Source organism: Anomalospiza imberbis, chromosome 5 (assembly GCF_031753505.1).
Source record: "Anomalospiza imberbis isolate Cuckoo-Finch-1a 21T00152 chromosome 5, ASM3175350v1, whole genome shotgun sequence".
Classification (NCBI taxonomy): Eukaryota; Metazoa; Chordata; class Aves; order Passeriformes; family Viduidae; genus Anomalospiza; species Anomalospiza imberbis.
Window position 1 is genome coordinate 13,438,225 of NC_089685.1, and position 23,614 is coordinate 13,461,838.

Consider the following 23,614-nt stretch of genomic DNA (forward strand, 5'->3'; position numbering starts at 1 on the left):
GGGTTGTGCAGAAACATCTAGAGATGCCAGCTTAGATCACGAATCAGTCAGGTTTCTCCACAGCTGTATTAAATCTGACTCTCAAAATTCTGCCTCTTAGCAGAGCTGCTAAGTTTGTGCGGAGGTGTTGAGAATCAGCTAGATGAATCCCTGAGCAACCTGAATTAATTAAGCCTTCTTTGAGCAGGATATTTGACTAGGTGACCTCCAGAGGTCCCTTTCAGGCTAAATTATTCTGTGATTCAATTCTAATGCACCTATATTGCATCCAGTTCCAGTATTCGTGTCACTTCTCTCCTATGCTCCATGAAATAACACTAAGACTGTCCTTAGTTTAAAAAAAAAAAAAAAAAAAAGTTGGTTGTATTGTGGGCTAGCAAGTTAAATGCCTAATCTAATGCCTACTCTGTGGAGGTCCATGCTGTTCCTGAGACATCTACAGCAAAGCTGCATCATGTACAAACTTCATCATGTACACATGTCTCACCTCCAAATACTATAGCATGTGTGTTCTGAATGATTCTCTGGTAGTCAGAAAGTAAAAAAACTTCAGGTTCTTGGTTTGGGTTAAAAACATGAGTATTTGATTCTGGTGAATGATGACAGCACCTCATTGCCAGAGTGGTGAAAGCATCATGGTATTTCCAGATTTAAAACATACTAGATTCTCTTCATAATGCTTCAATGAATAAGATGATTATAGTGAAAGGACAATTAACAACTGTTTTCCCAAGTACAGACCAGGGCTATGAATGAAATATCAGCAAGGAGCAGTTCCCTGACAAGCAAACAAGCTTGTGTTTGGAAACTCCCTTAGAGACATGGGCCCTTTGTTTAATTTCTCACTGCACAACATGAAAAAGAGGAAGAATTTTGGTGAAGCTGATGTAAACTGGGGAAAATATACTGTGATCTTCCTTCAGTTTGCATCCTGGGAACATGAAGGACAGGGTAACAAAGGCAATGAAGAACATGCTCCTTTTCCTAATTTTGCTGGGAGTAGTATCTGGTAAGTACATGATTTCATTATGCTGCTAAAATTAGAACACTGTTGGCTGTTATGCTTTCTCTAGGGAACTTTATAATACATATTTAGGGATCAGACACAGATGGGAAAAATCAAGTAACAATTAGTTTCCTACTGAAATGGATTGGGCTCTGTGGTTACAGCAGTATAATGAAGAGAATATGACTCTTTTGCTAAAACTCTTTTTTAGATGAGGCACTTCATTTCTAATAGCCACTGCTCAGTTTGACAGCACTGGAGTGGGAAAGGAGGTCAGCTCTTCAAGAAACAATAACTCATAGTTATACCCCAGTATCTTCCTTTCATATATTGATAACATTTCTCTTTGATAAAGTAAAACAAGCAACCAAACAGGGCCAAACAGAGAGAAGGTTGTGGACAATATTAGTAGTATAACATAACTAACTTTGATTGGTGTAAATACATGGGAGATTTGCCAATGAGAGTATTTGCACGTTAGCAACTTGGTAGATCTTCAAACTGTCTGAAGTCTGCACGGCACATGAAGAACCGGTGTTGCTGTAAGCTTCCTGCTCAGGTAGGGTCATTTTGCTCCCAAGGAACTGTAAGAGTTCTGCCATCCCTCAGGAACCTGTCAGTATTCAGTGGTTTTCCTGATGTTCCCAAATCTGTGATTAGGACACTGCCAGCCACTTTCAGCTTTCTTTGAAAAATAGTATTTTTCTGACTTGCATGTTTGTGGACAGAGAAAATCTTGAAGGTGTTACTCAAGCACAGTCTAAAGACTGACATATCACAGATAAATAAGTTTTAAATATAAATAAACTTCTCCAAAATAATCTCATTTTTGCTTTGTCTCGGACTCATCATTTGTCAATGATTGTCATTGATAATTCTGATAATGTGTTAAATTGCTTCAGAAATATTTTGTTCTGCAAAGTAAAGAGGTAAGAAAGGATTTGTAAATATGGAAGGAGAATTTTTTTAAAACTGGTTGGAAAAAGAAGAAGCCATTCAGATGCAGCACCTAAAATTTCAGTTAAAAATAAAGAGCAAGAAGTTAGAACTTTTGATTTAGAAAGACAAATTCTGAATAAGCAGCCAATACAATCTTTGGACATAATACAAAAATAGCAACTCCTTTCTACATTTCTAAATACTGAAAATTATTTCATTGTTTTTAGAAATGGTTTCCATTAATGAACTGTGGCTTGATGAGTGAGCTGAATTCATTAAGTACTGTCCACAGGAGATTTTATTTGAAGTTCAGCTTCACTTATGGAAATGTATCTCCAGAAGCCCCTCTCAGCCTAGCCTCATTTGCATGGGTGATTTTTGTTGATGATGTTTTCCAGAATCAGTAATAACAGTAATAAAAACTTAGTCCTTCACTGTGTCTTGCTCCTGCTGACATAAATCAGTAACAGCTCAGCTGAACTCAGTCCTACCAGGGTGTCAGATTGACCTGTTCAGATTAACTCTTTCAGGCAGCTCCCACTTCACAGTCTCCCACATCCCACACTGTACCTGTAGAGTATCTCCAATGTCATTTTTTCCATAAATGCCAGAATAATCCCAGGTGGATCAGTGACCCATGAACCTGCTGTATCTGCAGTGTGGGATCATGTGAATTTCCATGCAGCTGTGGAGGGGCCCTTAGGCTGCAGCTCCAATGGTCTCAGACTAGTTCCTGTAGCAGCTTTTCACCTTGCAACTCTGTAGCAAAAAAAAAAAAAAAAAAAAAAAAACAAAAAAACAAAAAAAAAAAAAACCCAACAAAAAAAAAAAAAACAACCCAAAAAGACTTCATGGGGCTTTTGCCACAGTAATTGCTGGTGTATGAAGAGCCTGTCTAGACCCTTGAGTGGGCACTATCTGTCTCCCTCTTGGCACAGAGTGTGTCGGAAGTTTGGCTGAACACAGCCAGCTTTCTTGGAGGGTGTTTCAGATGAGCCAGTGGAGCATCTATCCCCAAGCAATAGTCAGCCCTGCCCTAGTGCGGTGTTGGGGTACACTGCTGGTTCAGGGATGTGAGACTACTGAAGTGCTGTTTCAGGGCATCAAAAGCAGTCCTGATTTAAGTTTTCTAGACACTCTTCATAAGATGAAGCACAACAGGCCTTTGTCAAAAATACCAAAAACTTGAAGCTAAATGACAGAGAAAGCAAAAAGTTTGGGGAGTCCAGAGGTCTGGGCAAACGAGGAGCTTGTGCAAATCTGTTGGATGCCTCACCAGCACGTGCAGCTTCCCTAGTGTGAGCCATAGTGTGCTTTTGTGGCCCTGCATCTTCTCCAAAGACTCCAGGTTGCTCTTCCTCGCTCAAAGCAGGAGACATGACGGTACCACTCCTGAAATTGTTACAAACTCACACTACTCAAGAGCCAGGCTTGCACACAGCTGCCATAGAAAGAATTCAAAGAGGGAAAATGGAGGATGTAGGTGCTGCAGATAGTGCAGTCCACAAAAAAAAAAAAAAAAAGCTTCTTTAGTGTCTGGGTCTGCTTGATTCAAGGTACTTCTTGATGTAACAGTGAACAGAGACACTAATTAGTACAGGAGGCAAAATTTAAAAATAGAAAATAGAAAATTTTGGGCTTCTTTGCTTCTGTATAAAGACATATATGAAGGCAAATGATGCAGTAAAATAATATTTTAACAATGACCACTCTAGATGACAACACTATAGGACTGAATTACAGAAAAGATGGATTCTTTTGCCATTAACACTGGATTTACTACCATAAGCCCCCATTCATAGGTAAAAAGAGAGTCAGGGCATTTTGTGTTCCTTAATGGCAGCTCTTGACAAAAGCTGTGTACTTGTTAGCTCAAGTAATTTTACGTTCATTTGCGTCTGCAGGAAGAAGATCCCAGTTGCTTAAGGGCTTACCTGCAACAAGCACTGTTGAAGAAAACTCAGCAGCTGGTGTTGCAGTCTATAACTTTAATGTGACTGTTTCTCCATTGGCTTCTGAAGGTGTTGCAATTCTTCCTACCATAGTAAATTCAAATCCACTCACAGAAGCTTTTGACATTGAACCAAAAGGAGGTCTTGAATTCAGGGTGAGTTTTAAGTTTAACTTGAGTGATTTTCAGTTGTAGGCTGATGTTTCCTGGATTACTGAGCACTGACAGTGCACAGTGTCTCATCTTTTAATCAGAAAAGAATTTTAAATGCAGACTGTGGTAGTATTCAAAAACGCTGTAATAGGTATGACAGATGAATAGCAATAGTAATTATGATTTTTAATTGCATCTAGGAAAAATCACTCATCACAATAATTCCATTAATTCTGTGATAGAAAAAAATGTGATTTTTAGAAAATAAGAGATGAAGAAGAACTTGGAAGATCTGCTTCTGTTTTGAGGTTTTATACAAAGTTTTTCAGCTTAATATATATGAAGTCACTGTGAAATGAAAATGCCTTAGTTAAACCACATACAGCTTCTGTTTGGCCACTCTCACCAAGAATTTAAGAATTAAAATTAATTTGTCTCACTTCCAAAATAAATGAAGCTGAATTAGATCAAGGTAATTTTTAATTCTGAACAAAGGCTGTGACACACGAGGATGTTATCTTGATGCAGAAGTTACCACCCTTCCACACATCTGTGACGTGTCTCTATCCACTGCATGCTCTTGTCCCATGGCAAATGCAGAGCAATTTCTGTTTCTTCAAGCTGATTTTCATTGTTGAATAAATCAGCAAGTATTAGCTCACGTTTGTCACAGGCAATGAGTGTTCAGATGCATGATAACTTGTCATCCCATTGCAACTTGCTTGTACATCTGAGCCTGAACAGTGACACTGAAGGGTGGCTTTAATAGATACAGAGAGAAATGGTGCAGAGACTTAAAAAGGTGGTTTGAATATCCTTTTCTGGGTGTTTCCAAGGAAGTTCAGGTTTTCACAGAACTGATACAACAGCTCTTTTCTTGTTCTCTTTGCTGGTGTTTCTGGGAGAAAACTTGGAAAAAGTAAGTCTGTGGCCCTGGGTGGTATTGGCTCATGGATTTGATGAGCCTGCAGGGAGCTGCTGTGGCTCCCATGCTCCAGCCTCCCAGCAGAGCACAAAGCTCACTTGTGCCAACTCTGATGGCTCTTTACTACTGCTCAGCCAGGTTAGTGAAATGGTTTAAAAACTTCTCAAGAAAGCCCTCTTTCACCTGTGAAGCATAGGGTGGGACTGTACACATACCTGGACTGGGTCAGCTGAAGAGATCATAGAATCATAGAATTATGGAATATGCTGAGTTGGAAGGGTTCCTTCAGGATTATCTAATCCAGCTCCTGGTTCTATGTAGGACACCCTAAGAATCACTCCATGTACCTGAGAGCATTGTCCAATTTCTTCTTTAACTCTGCCAGGCGTGGTGTTGTGACCACCTCCCTGGGGAACCTCTTCCAGTGTTCAGCCACCCTCTGGGTGAAAAATATTTGCCTGATATCTAACCTAAACTTCCCTGAACTCTGCTTCATGCTCCTTCCTTGACTTCTCTGTAACAATCAGAAGGAAATGGATACATCCCTAAAACTGGCTTTGCTGACAGAGAATCCATAATGTAGGGACTCCCTTCCTAAGCTTTATTTTGCCATTTTGAATTAAAGTGATCCCTTCTGCTGTCAAAAAAAAATGTAGTCCTTTTATATACCTGTTTGCTCCTGTCCCATGCCTTCTTTATGTTATGATGCACAAGAATTTATATTTTTGCTTGTTGAGTGGGAATGAGAAATTAATAAGGAGGAAAAATAATAGACAAAAAGTCCTTCTTGTTTTTTTCATGGGAAGGATGATGGAGAAATTATTGTCCTAGAACAGTGGAGGGTGACACAAGGATGAAAATGGATGGCCAAAAAAGCTGGAGACCGGAGACTACTTCTTCCAAAGTGTCAGTTTCTATCCATTTCATACCACAGCCACATCACCTGAATAGCCTCTGAACCTTTCTATGTTTTGCTTGAACTGTTGCTTTTTTCAATGTTTCCTAAGACACTTGGAGAACTAGAACAAAGAGTTTGAGCCAGTGAATATCAGTCATGAAAAAATCACAAAACAATCTACATACAAATTCTGCAAATTAGCATAGGAGTTCTAATTACAACTCATAAAGCAAGGATAAATACATGGGTTTTCTTAGTTAATTTACTTGATGAAGATTGCTACTTTTAATTACTTATACTTGTAGCAGATCTGTACAGTATTTCACAAAAGTGATCTGATCCAAAACCAGACACCTCAGCTCTACCTGCTGCCATTAAATCTTTGTTAAGATATAGAAAAAGGCAGTATTTAATGAATTAATTATGAGATTAGCTAACTACCTGCTAGAATAGGCTTTTCAGTATTTATGAAGCTCATTTAGTCCTGTTGCAGCAGCAGAAAGCAATATCACATTTCTTGATATATTTTCAGACTTCTGAGAAAGTAACAGTTTCTGAGATTTCAGTCCTGTCCCTTCCTCCTCACCTTGCTCCTGTTTGAAGGTTCTCAAGAGCAGAAGATGTGTGGAATGCATAAAAAAACTGATGTTGCCTGAAACTACCTGGGTGCTCTTAGTGGTGCTCTCTGAATATATTGGTGGTGGAGCAGGGAGCAGTGAAATTCTCATGTGGAACGAGTGATAGACAGTTTAGGGGTGACTCTAGATCCCCTTTCATGAAGCCTGCAGCTGCTTCAAGTGTGTGCAGTCCTGCCTTTATCAGTAAGCTTTGCTCGTACCTGAAGGAAAGGTGAATTCTGCCTCACAGCCTACACCAGTGGGCTGAACCCAAAAAGGTTCAAAGGCAACCTAGAAAAACACCATTTAGATTCACATCTTCACTTCCAAGGCCTTTATAAAGGAGGGTGGAAGATGTGTATTTAGGCACATTTAGTCTGGCTGTAGTTACAGAACTAATGAAAATATTTGGCTGTGAACTGGAGGGATGATCTCCAGAACACATAACTTCTGTTTAGACCTGGACAGTTTAAAATGTTGAATTCATTGAATGTGTTTACACATACAGGTAGGTATGTAGGTATTTAGATCTCCATCGAACATTCATTTTGAACATCAAGCTTTCCACTGTTGTGACAAGCTTTTTAGGATGTTTCTCCTGGGTTAGCATCACTTTTATGGGAAACCTGTATCTGTACAGTAGGAGGAGAGGAGACCATCCAGGACACAGTTATTTTCTCCTGCAGTATTGTAACAAAAAGATCCATGAGGTTCCAGACAGAAGCTGTTTTATGTACCAGAAGGCACAAAACATTTGTGCTTCTCTTCACTCCTCTCCAACTCTTTGTTATTTGTCTCTATTTTGACTTCTGTCTTCTAACTGTGCTAACATCGCTCTTGTGTTTGTCCTCTGGCCCACAGCATCTCATCTAAACCCAAGGATTTATTTTGTTGTTCTCTTCTGCATGTTCTTCAGCCTCCTTTATTGTGCAGTATTGTAAATACACTGACATGCTACTTGTCACATACACTCATGAGCCCTAACAGTTTTCCTTCCCAGTTTCACAGCACCCTGCTACTGTGTTCAAGTTTCACAGTTTGTTAGCCACACAAAAAACTAAACTGTCACCTTTTCTTTTCTTGTCCAAGAAAGGAAAGATCTATTGGTTTCAGCAGTGAAGATTGAGGCATACAACTTTCAGCATCCTCCTGTTGCTCGGGACTCATCCTAAATCCAGAAAGATTGCATTTTACTTTTTCTCAAAGAATGTCAGTCTTGTGCTAGTACATATTCTGTGTTGAGGCAATATGCAGAGCTGGAAGCCTTTGAAATATAATCCCCAAAACAAAATAAAACAAATTTTTGCCTTATCAATCTTCCAAAACTCAAGGCCTAGGTTATTTTTTCAATTAGTTCAGCATTTTCCCTAAACAAATCTGGTGCCTCTCTCAGACAATGTACCCATGAAGCTACCTTCTTCTGTGGTTTTCCTGCAAGTCTGCTCCCAGATACAGGTTACACAAGGAAGGTTCTGGTAGCTGCTAGACTATATGGTCTCCTGCCTCCACACTCTTTATTTCAAGTAAAAGATCTTCCTCCTCATGTTTTTAATTCACAGAAAAATGAAGCTGTCCTTGTGTTTTGCAAGGCTTCCTCCAAATTCTCAGTCTCATCACACCTTGAATGCTCCTGGAGCATGATGTGGAAAGGAAAACACTTGAAACAGACACATACCTGCAAGATGTAGTCCTGACCTTGAAGACAAAGCTGTGAGGCAGGGCAGCTTCTTCAGGGTTATCTCCTCCTCAAACTGCTCCTCGCACAAAAGATCTTTGAGTTACTCCATGACGCCACACAACACTTCGGTCTCTTTACTCTGTTTCTGTCACATTTTTGCCACTGATGGGAAATGTGCCAACAAGTAAAAGATCATCTTAAACACTCACTCTTTACTGATTGAAAGTGTCCTTTTATTTGTATTTGCTCATTTGGACTATAAGTTTCATTTCTTGCATCATGTGCTAATAATAATCTTTTATTTTCAGGTTATTACCACTGGAAACCCTGTGCTAGATTATGAAACTATGCCAAAGAGGTTTGATTTGCAGATTTTTGTTGAAGATACAGCTGGAAGAACTGACCTTAACATATTGACTATTTATGTAACAGATAAAAATGAATATCCTGCATTTCAAGGAAATATGGCAATTCAAAGTAAGATAATGGTAGAATTTGAAAAGAACAATACTTGAAAAGAACAATATTTGAAAAGATGACATCGGCTTAAAAAAATTGAGCTTATATAGTGCCTGTAGGTAAAGTAGTCTAGGAATTATCCTTTAGGAAAACAAGGGATGAACAGGACACTGTTTTTATCAGAGCTTTGTTTTACACTAAGAGTTGGCATGCCTCATCTCTGGAAATGCCCTTTTATTTTTCTTGAAATTTTGTTTAAAAATTATTTAGTCATTTTGAAGCAGCTGAAGAATTAAAAGAAAAATTATACCAATAAATACATATTTTTTTAAGTTAGAAAATTGGAGTTTGCTGGGATTATAGCCATTGAGTATGGGTACATATTTCTGTAGTTTGATGAAAACTGAACTGATTTGGACAAGCAAGATAAATTTCAACAAGTGAATATTCTATGTTCAAGAATTTCTGTGGGAAAACCATGAAAACCTTCCTTTGCAGATGTTTTATATCTGCATATTGCATTTGCACCTTCACATGAGAAATTAAGTTGAAAATAAGTCTTAAGATTCAGAGCTCGGAGATTGTGATCTATGGTGGTGCAAATGGAAAGAGGCAGAGAATTATGTCTCCTACATGAGGCAGTTGATGTCAACCATCTTGACTTTTAGACCAGGAGCAAAGATGCAAGGGGGAGGAATGTGCAGTAGCCTTGGGAATGAGGCTGGAGAGCCGGGACTGCAGCTGTGGCCAGTCCAGGCATTGCAGGTTTTGCTGTACCTGATGTGAGTGACACTGCCATTGATAGAGAGGATGGGAAATAACTGTTTTACTCTCTAAGAGATCTTACCTTGCTTATTTACTAAAGAAGAAGACCTGCAAAAACGGTACCAGATGCATCAGAATATAATGATTTGTTTATTATGTGTTCACATGCAGACAGAACAGTTCAGTTTATTCCATAAAGTACTGTTTGAAGACTTGCTGACCTAACAGCACTGTATGGCAAAGCCTACTTCAACATTCAGTTTTAAAAAATCTGAAAGTACTAAACTATGATCCCTTTGTGGCAGGTATTCAGAGCTGGCTGCAAGTCTGCACTGACCACACTGGAGTGGTGAAGCCTGGCTGCAGCCTGACTTTTGCCTGCTGCTCAGGGACGTGTTCAGAGCAACCTGCTCATGTTCAGCCCTCCTCACTGATGCCTTCTGAGTACACTGACATCCCTGATTCCATACAATACTTAGTTTGTAAAGCAAATTATCTTCCCCCAGGGAAGAGGCTGTGTCATCTTCTTGGTATAGCTGGTGTCTTGCATATCATGGGTGCCACTGGAATCTAATAATAATTAAATCTGACACTTGGAGGGATCAACACAGCATGAAACACACTACATGGGAGCTTGTTACCAATAAAGGCATCAGCTTAGCTCTCAGCTAGAGCTGCCATAAATTGGTGAGCACAGATGTCTGATCTGTCTAACTGTGTGGCTTTAGTTAACAGTACCAGCCACAATTAGACACTAATTGCGCATTTGCTGTTTATGAAAAAGCATCTCCCTCTCATTAAACTTTGTATTCATATTGTTGTCCTCTGGGAGCAACTCATTACGCTGCTCTGGGATTCCCACTGCTCTGATGAGGAGCTGCAGTCAGTAGGGGTCACAGTGGAAATTAATAGTCCAGAAAGAGCAGATCCAGCAGACACAAAAGGGCACAAAGCAAATAATGTGATCTGAAGATCTGTTGTCCTGTTAATTGCTCTGCCCAAGGAGAGATGAGCCTGTTGCCAGTGGTCCAGTATAGGACAGCCCAGCTGTGAGAATCCCTGGCATGGAAAGAAACGTACCTTGTGCTGAATTATCAGCCTTAGTAAAGAAAACATTTAAGTCAGTGCAGACCATCCACTACTTATCTGCTTCACAGGTGTAAACAAAAAGCAGAAATGAAGAGGAAAGGCTCTGAGCTCTCCTGGCAGGGCACAGGGTGTGGACAGGAAGGGGATGGTGGTGAGGACCTAGCACAGGACTGTTTTCTTCCCATCTGCATGGTAAAAAAACCCACAGATGTAACCCAAATGCATAATTTACTCCATAACCTGTGAACAACTCAAGATAGGCCCTAAGGAAACACCAGACTTTCCCTTGGAGGGACAATTCATATTGCAATGGTGGTTGCCTGTTTACAGATATGTAATTGGTTTCTTTTTATCTTTTGAGTATCTGTGATCTTTGTGATGATTTTGGAGTTATACTTGTGAAGTGAGAAGATGCAGCAGGCAATAATACATCCTGACAGCTTCAATGCATCAGTCTCTTTGCTGCTGTGCCCTTGACTTTTACCCAGATAACACTGAGTCTTACATCCATGCAGCTGTGACAATCTATGTGTTGGAAAGGAGACCTCCAGAACGCATTTATCAAGTTGATGCAGCTGATCCTGAAAATGCGAAACTCAAAGTAAGTTGATTATATAATCTGCTGTGTTTGAAATGTGAATTACCATCATCTTTCAACAACTTCCTTCCTTATCAGAAACACAGGAAAAGGTTTAATCTGGAAAAAAAAAGAAACATTCTCAATACTAAACTAAGAAAAAGCAGCCTTAATGTTTGGACACAAACTATATTTTAAGTTCTCAGCCTTCCAAAATTAAGGGATATTGAAGGCAGAATTTGATATAGTTAATGAGAGAGACAGTAGAAATTGTGAATTTAAAATTTTAAAAAAGCCTTACAAAATGTTTCTTGTAGATAAGAGTGACTAAAAGTAAATAAAATTTTTAACCTTCTGTATCACACCGTAAATTCTTTTAAATGAGACAGTAGGGAAATCACAAGGCGTATGAATATCAGGTTTTTGACAATCCCAGGACAAACTGTGACCTTCAGTTAGGAAAATGTGTTAGCTGATCTGAATATACTCTTGGTATTCAGAAAAACTTGTGGAAAATGATAAGATGGTAGCTCGGGAAAAGTAACTGCATTTAGCTAAGAATTATGTTGTATCTTTGCTTTTATTTAGTTTGGCTTTATAAAATACAGTACATTCAAGAACTGAACCGGAAGATTTTACTTCGATGTTTAGTGTTATTCAAGAAAGCAATTAGCTTGAAGTCTATCCTCAGTCTTTGCCCAGTCAAGCTGCGCTGGTGAGGAGGGAAGCAGAGCTGTGGGGTTTTAGCTCTGCTTTTGTGTGAAAGCAATGGCAGTGAGTTCCATGTTCCTTCTAACCCCTGACACATCTGAGGCATAGGAAGCTGCAAATAAAGAAATCCTGTTACACCCTTGGACAGATCTGCTCAGTGGCTTTGCAGGTTATTTGCGTGGTGCATGACCCTCTGTAACTTTCCCTGTTCTACAAGGCAAGGCAAGGAATGAATGGAGGGATGTTTAAAGATAAAAAGACTAATTTCGTGTTCTCTTCATTTCAGTATTCACTGCTCCCTGCAGCAGCGCCATTCTTAATCACGGCAAGTGGAGCCATTTTTTCCACAAAAGAATTTGATTATGAGAAAGATCCACATTGGTGAGAATGTATTTTATTCCCACGGCCTATTATCTTATAGTATTCAGAGAAATGTTTTCTGACATACACAGAATGATTCTTGTTCTGTTTTTCTTATTTAACAGTTACTTTTTAAATGTAACAGTGACAGATCCAGATGGACTCAACTCAACTAGAACAGTGAAGATAAATATAATTAACATCAATGATGAAAGCCCTTACTTTACCACGTGAGTAAAAATTTTCCATTGCATTCAAAATGTAGGTGTTTTCTAAGGTTTACTGCTTTGGCACCAGTGGGAGGGTTTAACATAAGGGCAAATAACTATGACAACAAAATACAACTGAAAAAAGTATTTTAATTTTGCTATGGTTCCTATTGTTATGCTGGAAAGCTTTGTCCTAATGTCCCTCATTTATTCTTATTTGTATTCTTAATAGTTACAAGTTTTCCAGGCTCTGCCTTCATGCTAAGAGCAGCCAAACAAGCTTGTTTTACTTGTTAGCATTTACAGAGGTTAAAGTAATGCAAAGATCTGTGGACAAGTTCAGACAAGGAGATTAATTTCACCCGGTGTGAATACAGTCATACAGAGTTTGCTCCTTATGCAGGTGTGCATTTCACCATAATTGTGTTTATTCATGCAGAAATGTCTAGACATAAAAAGATTTCCCTTTTGATCAGTCTTCCTCTTCCCAGACACACTTGTAAACAATCCTGGTGATCTTTGAAACATTGTTGTCTCTTACTGTGTCATAAGCAGGAAATTGTGTCATAACACACAAGTCAGAAATAGCTTTTGAAGACTGATGGAGTCAGGATATATTGAGAATTTGGAAAAATGGGAACGAATATGCATATGCTACAAGCAGACTCTTTTGCTGCAGAAAGCACAATGGACGGTTGTTTCTGAAGCAGGAGCTTGACAATTATTACAGTTGGTCTGAGTCTGTTGTTGATTCATCTGTGTCACTTGCATGAGACACTGATGGGATTCAAGGCACTATCATTGTGTCTCCTGATTGTGAGACTCTACAAGGTCCCTCCTGAGAATATTTATGATGGCTCCTCTCCTGCCATCTCTGCAAAAGTGGAGACAGGATAGCGCCTGGGGCCATGCCAGGAGGTTCCAGCCACTTGTTTGGAACAATCTTCTGGGTGTTGTTTTGATTGTTTTTTTTTTTTTTTGTTTGTTTGTTTTTTTCCTTTTTTTGCTACCTACTTAATACTTGAACCCCATGTCTGCAATGAACAAGAACGTTAATAGCTCATTCCATGTTACTGTACTTCTGCAAGGGAGGCTATCTGGGAACAGAGGCTGTTTTAAAGGAATAAAGTAGGTATTCATTAAAAGGCCTTCAAAGGATACACCTTGGGCAGTACAAGAGCCCGGCCAAGGCTACACCCAAGATGGACAACTGGTCACAAGTTTTCACACTTTTATAAGTTTTGGTCCATTTACATTTTGGGGTTAATTGTCCAATTACAGTTTCAGGTTATGAAGTCAAATCCTCCCAGATTGCTCTCCTTAATTTGCTGGTTTTTATCCTTTTGGGGCCCAAAGCTGCAATGGTGTCCTTGGTTCTCAAGATGGAAAAGGATTGTTTTGCCTAACCACCCTGTGAAGACAACTTGCTAACACTTTACATGAAATTCAGAGTGATATACTAATGCAGTATAGAATCTGGAAAATATGAAAGCTAAAACTTAAGGCATCATAATGAATCTTCTTCCCAGTGACAATGTCTGCCCTTGTGTTCTAGACTGATTATTCCCTCCTAATTTTGCCATTTCTGTGTATTTATGCTTGTGTCTGGAATGCTAAAAGAGCTCTTTTAAATATTTATCTACTTGTTAGAATTAATGAAAACTGCAGTGACTTCAGAATCTGTAACACCTAAGTTCTAAGACTTATATAGCACAAATAGAGTCTGGTATTTGTTTGAATCTTCTTCCTTTTAGATTGACACTACAGATCAAAAAGAGCAGCTCAGTTTGTAAAGAATTTTAGATTAAATTGTACTTCATGATCTATCCTTAATATGCACATGTATGGCCTGTCTTCTGCTACAATGTGAGCTGCATGCTGGGGCTGAGTACTGCCTGACACTGTAATAATTAGTGCTGGGGTAAGAGCTGGAGAAACTTGAGGAGTTAGCAAACCTCCTTTATTTTACCCCAATCATAGCTGTCAAGAACAGAGTTTCAAAGGGTCTTTTTAATTGTTCCCACAATATATGCAAGCACATCTGGTTTTGGTGTTCACAACACTACATTGGCATTCAGCCTTTTGAAATCGTTGCTGTTAAAATCAATGGAAAACTTGTGGAGTCAGGAAAACAAAGGAGAAGACAAGAAAACAAACATATGCTTCCTTTGCAATTACATTGCAGTGACTAAAAGGTCTGCTTGAACCATCCTGTAAAAAGCCAGAGGCGGGTGGCAGACAGATGGACAGCAGGACACATCCCAGACATAGCTGCGTAGGAAGCGGCCCCACCTCCTCCCCAGCTGTACTGGTGCTTTGTGTTATGGGGGCATGCTCAATAATGCCCCACTTCTTCCCAAAATATCTAGTGGGGATGGGATAATGACCAGGTTTGCAGAAGTGTTGGTAGGGCTGTGAGGGTGGAGCTGTGGTGTTTGCTGTTCACAGAGAGGTTGAAGGTGGGGTTCCAGTGGGCTTAGGGAGTTTCCTACTTTGGGCCAAAACCACTTAGAGCTGTGGGAGTGAGTGGGATCTGTTTCTTTCTGCATGACTCTGGAAGCAACAGTAGAACAAGGAAGGAAGGGATTCAATGCCAAGACTAGAAACTTCATAAATAAGTGACACAACAGGCTTCATAACCTCCTTGTTTTCTTCTGCCTGTAAGTTAGGTGTTTTTACTGGGAAAACCCTATGTGATTTTCATATGAACTGACAGAACAGTTGAAGACAGTGTGTCTTCGTAACCATTTTAAAAATCACAAGTGGAGATCTTAGGCATGGGATCTTCTCTTGTGTCTCTGCAATTCTCTGCTCCAATTGCTAAGTGCCCCATGACGTGTGTCTTCAGAGAACAACGAAGGACTCGTGTCTTCCTGTACTGGGTACTACAGACCAGTCAATAACCTAAGTGGTGTTATAGGATGTTTTAAAAATGCAAAAAGTATTTAGTCTTGAAACACACTTCTAATGTTTTTTGAACTCTCGAGGACCTTCAACTCCCTTTGAGTTCTAGAATCAGGAGATGTGTGTGAGTTTGTGTGTGCCTCGGTAATATAAGTCAGCCCTCTGAAATTCCTTGCACTATTTTTGTGTCCTGGCCCATGCCTATTTTTTCATGTGGTTCAAGTACTGAAATTGTCCACCTGAGTACCCATGTGAACATCAAACTGCAACCACTGTAAGCAATCCTGCACAATTGCCTGCCAGGCCATGTCTGACCTATAAAACTCAATTCATAGGAAATTTGGGAGCACTGGCATACCAAAGAGCAGCAGTAGAGAACCATTTTCCCAATGTAAAATGCATCAGAAAGACAGATGCTGCTGGGAGTTGGAGGCATGTTCATCTGTTAGGCACCCAGAAGAGTGCTCCTTCCTGCCTTTGCCTACTGCAGTGACAATTCAGTTTTTCTATAATACTGTTGCCCCCCAGAAGGCTCCAGCATTCATTCCAAAAGATGATTAACTACATTATTTATTGTAATTTTTGATTTTCTCTTGCAAAATGAGGGAATTAAAGGAAATGGCTTTATGAGCTGGTGGCTCTTTAGGGAGATGTATGGCATGACTTAATGGCCTCCTACCTCTTCAACTTCCATGGTTCTGTGAAAGTCAAATTGCTTTTACTGTGTAAAAGTTGTAGAGGAGGAACACTTACTTGTGTGGCTGTGTCATGCTTCATGAACACATGCCAGTTCAGCTACTGCTACATGTCCATCTGGCAGAACCAGTGACTGGGATATTTATCCAGACGTGCAAATAGCCATCTCTGAGCCCAGAAGCACCATGGCTCTGCTGCTACAGTTGGCTTCTCAGCTAAGTCTGTAATCATCTGCCCTTGCAAACAAGATGCATGCTTTCCTGAATTTTATCTTGTAGAAAACAAAGAATCTACAGGATTCCAGAGGAGCAAAGCCCGGGCACCATTGTTGCCAATATAACAGCTAAAGATCCTGATGATGAAGATTCTCCCAGCAGACTTTTCTACAGCATCCAGTCATCTAACAGACATTTTTCCATAAATCCAGGTCAGACAAACAAAAATATGGTTACTGACATCTGAAAAAAAAAAAAAAAAAAAAAAAAAAGACTGTCTACTTTGGAGAAATTATTTTGCCTTAGTTTTAAATCAATTTATTTTATTTAGTGGCTCCCTATAGCAATAAGGAATGCTCAGTCCCTTACTAGGGTGAAATTCTTTGGTCAGCTGACCAAGACTTGATAAGATATCTTGAAGAAAGTAGACCAAAGGTGACTTCTTGACAAATACTGACTTGTGGCTGGAGGGTGACAGTTCCTTGGGTGGAATTAAGGTTGCTGATTTATTTTCAATCTTTGAGGACTGCAGTGACCCTTCCGGGTCTCTTGAAACATCTGCCAGTAGTTAGACCATGATGTCCTCCCTCCTGTCTGAAATCTTCTCTAGCACTGAGGTGCTCAGCAAATCTACACCTCAAGTTCATTGTTCCATTCATGACCCTCCTCAGGCAAGACCATCCAAAAGAGTCCTCTTTCTCATGGTGATCCTATCTTCTTCATGCTCTTTGGGATCTGTACATCTGTTCCCCAGGGTTTTTTTCCTCCAGGGCTGGCATTCAGTGCAGCTTTGCTCCTTGTCTGCTATTGCTTTAGAACTGTTCATCACAGCTGTAAGAAGTGCCACACAACACAGAGCTCTGGGGGATCAGGATGATCCATAAATGCTTTGGATTCCCTATGCCCTTTGGCCTTGTATTGGCACCTTCCTCCTCATCACACTCCAAAATGCAGAGGATGTATGCTCTGTTCTTTTAACTCCTTTGTGCTCTGGGAATAGTAGTGTGCCATAAAAATCTTCGATTTTTGAAGGAGGCTAACAGAAGTGAAAAAGAAGTGACTGGCTGACCAGAGCACTTGGCACAGTCTATCACAGCTCTGTTGATGTGTGAGTAGATTTGGAGGTGCTGATGGATGCTTGAATGATAACAGTGGAAAGAGAAGCTGTTTTACTAGCTAGGGAGCAAGGACAGCCCAGGCATTAAACAGCTTGTTGTCCTTGATGCTCTGTGAATGCACTGAACTCTGGCTTGCACTAGAAGCTTGAGACTAAGGGAAACCAAAATGCTTTACAAACCCTCTGCTATGGCCTCCTAAAGTGTATTTTTCAGCAATGGTATCTAGCCATTAATCTTACCAGAATGTTCAGAGCCATTTTGCATCACTTTAAAAAAGTAACTAAACCAGCTATGATTTGCTCAGAACAGAAGACTTTTTATTCTGCTGCCTTTCTGTTGAGTTGCCCTCCCCTCTTCCATGTACACCATGAGCGTCTGTTGCTTCCCCCCATGGTGAATGTCTGACTTCTGGCTGCTCTCTGACAGCAACTGGAGTGTTGCAGGTGACTGGGAGAATCGACCGGGATGCGCTTCCACTGCGGCTCCATCCCAACATCTCACTGGTGGTCCGGGTGGAGGACAGCCCCAGCAGTGGCCATGCCAGTGAAATGGAGATCACAATTGTTATTGACGATGTCAATGACAACCCCCCAGAATGCCATCCTTCTGCCTTCAGGTATGGAGTATCTTCCTTGCCTTGGTGGTGTCTTGCTGCCCCAGACCTGTGTGCAGACTAGGGCACATCCCCAGACCGACAGCTGGAGGCTCAAGTGGACATTTATCATTAGCCTGCCCATTGTACAGGGCTGCTGTCCATCACAACACATGGCTCAGTGTCTGGGTTGCTTCCTCCATGGTTGTATATTTAGATCTAGGATTTCACTTAAAAAGTAAATCAATGTTTTGGCCTGTGATATATGAAGAGTTCAAAAGGAGAAATATCAGTTGCTTTGACGGGAAATGTGTTTGTTTTAAACAGGAAAGAAGCAAATGAAAATACAGCTCCTGGGACATTTCTTGTTGATCTTAGAAATTACTGTAAAGATATTGATGCTGATCCATCAAACAACCAATTTATTTTCACTGGATTATCTGGTTTGGGAAGCAATAATTTTGCTCTGGAGTCCACTGTGTCTGGAAGACTTGTGGTCAGTCATTTGTGGCTTTATGTTAGATTACCCCATTAGAGAAGTCAATATATGAAATATTAAAGCAGGTTTTTTAAATTTATTGTACAAGCAAAAAATTACTATAATCCGTTTCACAGTAGGTGTGATGTGGAGAATGACTGTTTTGACTGGTTGTGAACTATATACCCCTAGATAGGATGCTTTCTAATGATTCTACAGAATTTAGTGAAGAGAGTGTTTCCTTCAGTTTTAAATAAAAGTGCTAGCTGCTATTAAAAAAAATCTTTTTTAGGGAGTCGAAAGCACCAACTTTGATATGAATAAACAGAGAAATCTGATGCCATTTCATACCCATTTACTCATGACAGACTGTGGAAGATCCTTGCTATTCAGCATGAAGAATTTAAATACTTGAGAAATCTCACACTCAGTAACTCAGTAACTGGTCAGAATCGTAAAATCACTTTGAGTGGCAAATTTTCACAAAAGTGTGGTGGGATTTGCACTTCTGTGATTTTGCATGTCAAAATATGGATTCCTTATGCTGATAGCTGCTGTCAAACTTGCATTGGCCGGAACCCCACCACTTCCTGGACATGTGCAATGGTGGATGTCTTTTGCTTTTAAAAAAAACCTGTGGGCAAGTACAGAAAAAGGGAAACAACAGAAAACAGGCATTCTGCCTAAAAGACAAGAGTGCTAAAGGAGCAGTAAAATGATTTTGTATGGTTTACTTTAATTTTAGAACTGAGGTTTCCTTGTCAATAAGAACTGCCCTCAGTTGCTTCATCTGCCAACATAAAAAGTATTTTCCTTCCTTCACAGGATAAGATTGTTGTCAAGCCTTTATTCCCTGTGTATGTACAGGGATTAAAGGCTTGTAACAGACTACACCAAATAACCTGTTCCTCCAGGAATCTCCCTGAAGAGCAGTGGATGCCTGTGTGTTAGTCCTGCTGCCCCAAAGTTTATGAGGCTTCCACAGCAAGATAGAGAGCTCAGAAGATTAGGATTTAAATCTGTGTGAGCCACCATTTAGTAACAACTTGGTTCCTCAGCAAACACTCATGGCTGGACCTGATACCTTTTTTTTAATGTCTGCAGGCATGAGCTCAGGTAATAGCTCAAGCCATTGCTGTTAGCAATCACAGATCTTTGTCGAGCCAAGAAAGGGCAGCATAAATTGAATTGACTACATAAAAGGTCGAGACCTTATCATCCAAATGATTAAACTTTCTGCTCTAAAGGGGAAGAAATTTTGTTGGCAGAAGTGTAAGCATGTAGAAAAAGCCTGGAATTCAATCCTGGAATTGCCTATTAGTCTGTGTTATTCCTCTAGAACTGTTCTATATACCCAAGGGGCAAATCACGCTTACAGAATGCTGAAGAGAGTAATTGTCATCATGAGTACTGTGACTTCACGTATGGAGGTATAAATATGATTCTGTTCCTTTCTATTTAGATGACTGGAACTATTGATCTAGAAAACCCAGCTAATCCAGGAGTTGAAGTTTATACTTTGACTGTCAGGGTGCAAGATATTGCCCATCCTAACTACTCAAGCAAGTATCCCTTTTACATTTCTTTTCATAGTTTTCTGTGCTGTAACAGTATGGAGGGAGGAATACCATATGTATTTTGAATATATGCATGAGAAAATTTCACAGCCGTACTTAACTATGATTTAATCTTCTGATTTAATCTTCTGTTATATTTCCAGATATCATCTACATTTACATCAGGATAAAGCCAGTGAATGAATTCTTTCCTGTCTTCCATAATTTATCTTATGCATTTAGTGTTTCAGAAATTACTAAAGGTACAGTAAGTAGCATCTAAATGATAGAAATAACGTTGCCATGTTGTTTAGTGCCTTTTTGCTCCAAATGAATTTTCATATATGTAAATGAGGCAAATGGCTCAAAGTTCCAGTTCAAATAGGGTCTCCACCACACAACCACCTACTACCCTTAAATAGACTAAGCTGGCAAAAATTCCAATTGTACAGATGGAAGCTGAGACACAGACAAATTCAGCAATTGCACAAGAAATCTGTGGCAGTGACAGGAACTGAACTCGGATGTCTTATTTTAGACTGTCTTTCTGCTCGTGCTAAATTAGCCTTTTGGAGGGACTGTGGTGGTGCACAGAAACCTTTACAGACTGACAGAGATGAGTGAGGACTCCCTTGGCCCAGCCATGGAGCACTTTTGCTGAGCTTCTCTACACACTCCTGTGTTTTGGTATTTACTGCTAGCAGCCCATGTACAGGGGAGCCATAGCACACCATAGGGAAATAGTGCTTATCATACTGATGCTTTAATTTTCTTGGGTGAAAAACTCTAAACCGAGTCTTTAGTTCAGTTTCATCTGTACCTGCTGTTACTTTAAATGTTAATGAAATATGGATTTTCTGTCTCTCAGTTGGATCCAGCATTGGAAGAGTGCATGCCATAGACAAGGACTGGCCACCCAGTGTCATCACTTACTCCATTGTAGCTGGAGCTGGCACCAGGGATTACACAAATATCTTCTGGATCAGCCCAACGAAAGGAGATGTGAGAATTTTAGCTAGGTTAGACTATGAAACAACTCAGAAACACATTTTCACAGTACAGGCCTCAGACCAAGAGAAGTCTACAACAGCATCAGTGAGTAAATCCACTCTACTACTTCGTCTTTACCTACATCTTTCTCTATTCTTCCTAGCAATAGTAAGACACTGGGCAAAACACTTCCTGTAAAGGGCAAGTGCAACCCTGCCCAGTTATATATTACTCAGATGAGAAAGGGGTTATTCATTCAGTGTTGGTTTATTTCTCACAAAAAAGATAAAATAATATTTTAATATTTTTAACTGTGGTGTTTGCTTCTCAGACTTTTTTTTTTCTTATTTTACCTGGACAGTGAAATTGTTTTCTGTGCCCTAGACAATTTAAGTTATTCTTTATGGCCACAGAGGTACTAGAAAATAGAAAAAAGACAGGGTCTTGAAGCCAGGTAGCACAATCTAATTGTAGCCATGCTTAGTGGTAAAATTTTTTTGGAGTCTGTGTAGTGTCCCTTGGCCCTCAAACATACTTTTGAGTTTGTTTGCCTGCAAAGTGTCCAAAGTAATGTGAGAATTGTGTTGCAGCATATCAGAGCTGTGTTTTCATGGAGTGGTACAGAGAGGGTGTGGATGGAGGGAAGGCTTGGGTGGCCTCTTGTGCTAGTGTCAGAGGGCCAGCCTCTGATTCCACTTGGCCTGCTGGAATTCCACTTGGCCTGCTGGAATTGTGCCTTGCCCTGACCACGATCTACTTTTTTCCCCGATGGTGCTATCTGGCAGGAGCCAAGACCATGCCAGGTACCAAGATAACCTTTAACAGCAGGGTTGGCTTAGGTTTTCTGCCCAGACCTATTTTATTCATAAGAAAAAGTATAGATGCTATATCCACAAAGGTATTTTATAGTAACTTCTTTCAAAGAATCCCAGTGTCCTTCACAGACAGGCTCCTTTTGACTTCTTTTCACATTTTCTCCCTCATGACTGCTTTACATTTGATTTTTACACATCTCTTGGGGGTAACACAGGTACTAGGCTTGCTTTTCACTCCAGCCAAGCACACCCATGGAGCTGCTATCTAGGAGGTATTCAATCTCTTTATCATCTATAATGTTTCAAGGTGACAATTAATGACAATTTAGCATCAGAAGCTTTTAACAATGTCAAGTTTATCTGTTGCCTGATGGACAGACATTAGTAGAAAGAACTTTGGGAAGGGTAATCTTTTTCTTTCAGCTAACTAACCCCAGATGATATCAAACACATCTGGTTCTACTCAGGGTGCTCCCACCCATGCAGGAGGCCATTACCAGCATTTCCCTCTCACTGGGAACAGTTTATAAACACTCTTCCTTCCATTGATCATATTCTAAATAGTTACTAAATATGCTAAGAAGCATAACTAATGATTGTGAAGCAGACTGAGAATTCTGGAAAGGAGTTTAATGATTAGGAGTTTAATGATTCTGTGGTACTATTATTATTTCTCATTTTAACTGTAACACAATTCAGATTGTTCAAACAGATATATCAGCTTGAAAACCCTTCACTTTTGGAAGATGGCTCAGGTTACGGAACATGTTCCCAGAAGAATGCTGATCACAAGAAGCATTGAAGGACAAATGATCACAGACATTTCCTGGCAGGAGCTAGGTTGGAAGGGGACTTCAGTGCTCTTCAACTGTTGTTGATCAAAAGAACAAAATGGGCAAAACCAAACAGTTTCTGAAATTAACAAAATTCTGCCTCAGCACATTGAAGCAGCTTCAGCTTGCTATTGCTCTTTTCTTCCAGGTAACTGTGAATGTTTTGGAAGTAAATGATGAAGAGCCAGTTTGTTCACCCAATTTCTTCTCACTTCAAATCCCAGTCAATTTAGCTGTTGGGACCAATATTAATGGCTTCAGGATTGAATGTCAAGATCGTGATTCTGATCCCAGGTCTTTCCGTTACTTCATCAATGAAGGTACTGTGTTACATTGGGCGAGCTGGGAACAGTGGGAAAAACAGTGAATGCTGATAGTTCACTTGTATTTATAAACAATGTGTGCTGCTTTTCATGGTGAGCTAGCTGTGATGCACAAGTTCTGCACATCATTATTTTGATCCTCTCCACAAGCTGGCTACTGGTGCTACAGGTGCTAGCAGCTAGAACCACTCCCTGGCAAGGCTGGATTGCCTGCCATATTAATTAATAGGCTATTAATTACACAGTTGACAAGAACTTCAGAAGAATGAGCTAGAATGGTGTGCAGTGTCAAATTTCACTTCCAATTACAGCTGAGTAAATCTTGAGAAATGATGGAAAGTTTTGTGTTTCTGCGTATCTCATGATCACATAGATGCTGGTGCACTGTTCAAAACAACTGCTCGAACCTGGACGTTGTAGATCCGTGCTGTAAGCAATAAACCGTCCTTTTAAAAATCCTTCTTTGAACCTCATGATCAGCTGCATCCACTTGGAGAACTGCAGTGGTATGGGATGCCACTCAGCTTCACACAAATGGAAACACACTCTCTTAGGGCAATTCCTTCTTTTGTTGCTAAAGTGACTGCTGTGAAGGAGGGAGCAGATTGTCCAGGTGCCAGTAAAAAGCTGTGAACATCAAAAGTGAGAATCTCTGTCCTACTGCAGCCCTTGATGCCATAGAAGGAGCTCTGTAGACATGGTATTGACACATGATTTCATACAATGGCTGTGTTAGTAAATTAGTGTCTGACCACAG

General features: G+C 40.0%; 1 protein-coding gene across 1 annotated transcript in view; it reads left to right on the forward strand.

The window, feature by feature from the left end:
• Positions 1–821: 821 nt before the first annotated feature.
• CDHR3 (cadherin related family member 3) overlaps positions 822–23,614 on the forward strand; it is a 34,028-nt gene continuing 11,235 nt past the window's right edge. Inside the window, exons 1-13 of the mRNA XM_068189653.1 lie at positions 822–1,009; positions 3,850–4,052; positions 8,476–8,644; positions 10,996–11,081; positions 12,055–12,149; positions 12,254–12,358; positions 16,216–16,364; positions 17,697–17,886; positions 18,190–18,358; positions 19,803–19,902; positions 20,061–20,159; positions 20,765–20,991; positions 22,683–22,854. Of these exons, the coding sequence (XP_068045754.1) occupies positions 940–1,009; positions 3,850–4,052; positions 8,476–8,644; positions 10,996–11,081; positions 12,055–12,149; positions 12,254–12,358; positions 16,216–16,364; positions 17,697–17,886; positions 18,190–18,358; positions 19,803–19,902; positions 20,061–20,159; positions 20,765–20,991; positions 22,683–22,854 (1,834 nt within the window). The 5' untranslated portion in view covers positions 822–939. The remainder of the gene's footprint in view (positions 1,010–3,849; positions 4,053–8,475; positions 8,645–10,995; positions 11,082–12,054; positions 12,150–12,253; positions 12,359–16,215; positions 16,365–17,696; positions 17,887–18,189; positions 18,359–19,802; positions 19,903–20,060; positions 20,160–20,764; positions 20,992–22,682; positions 22,855–23,614) is intronic.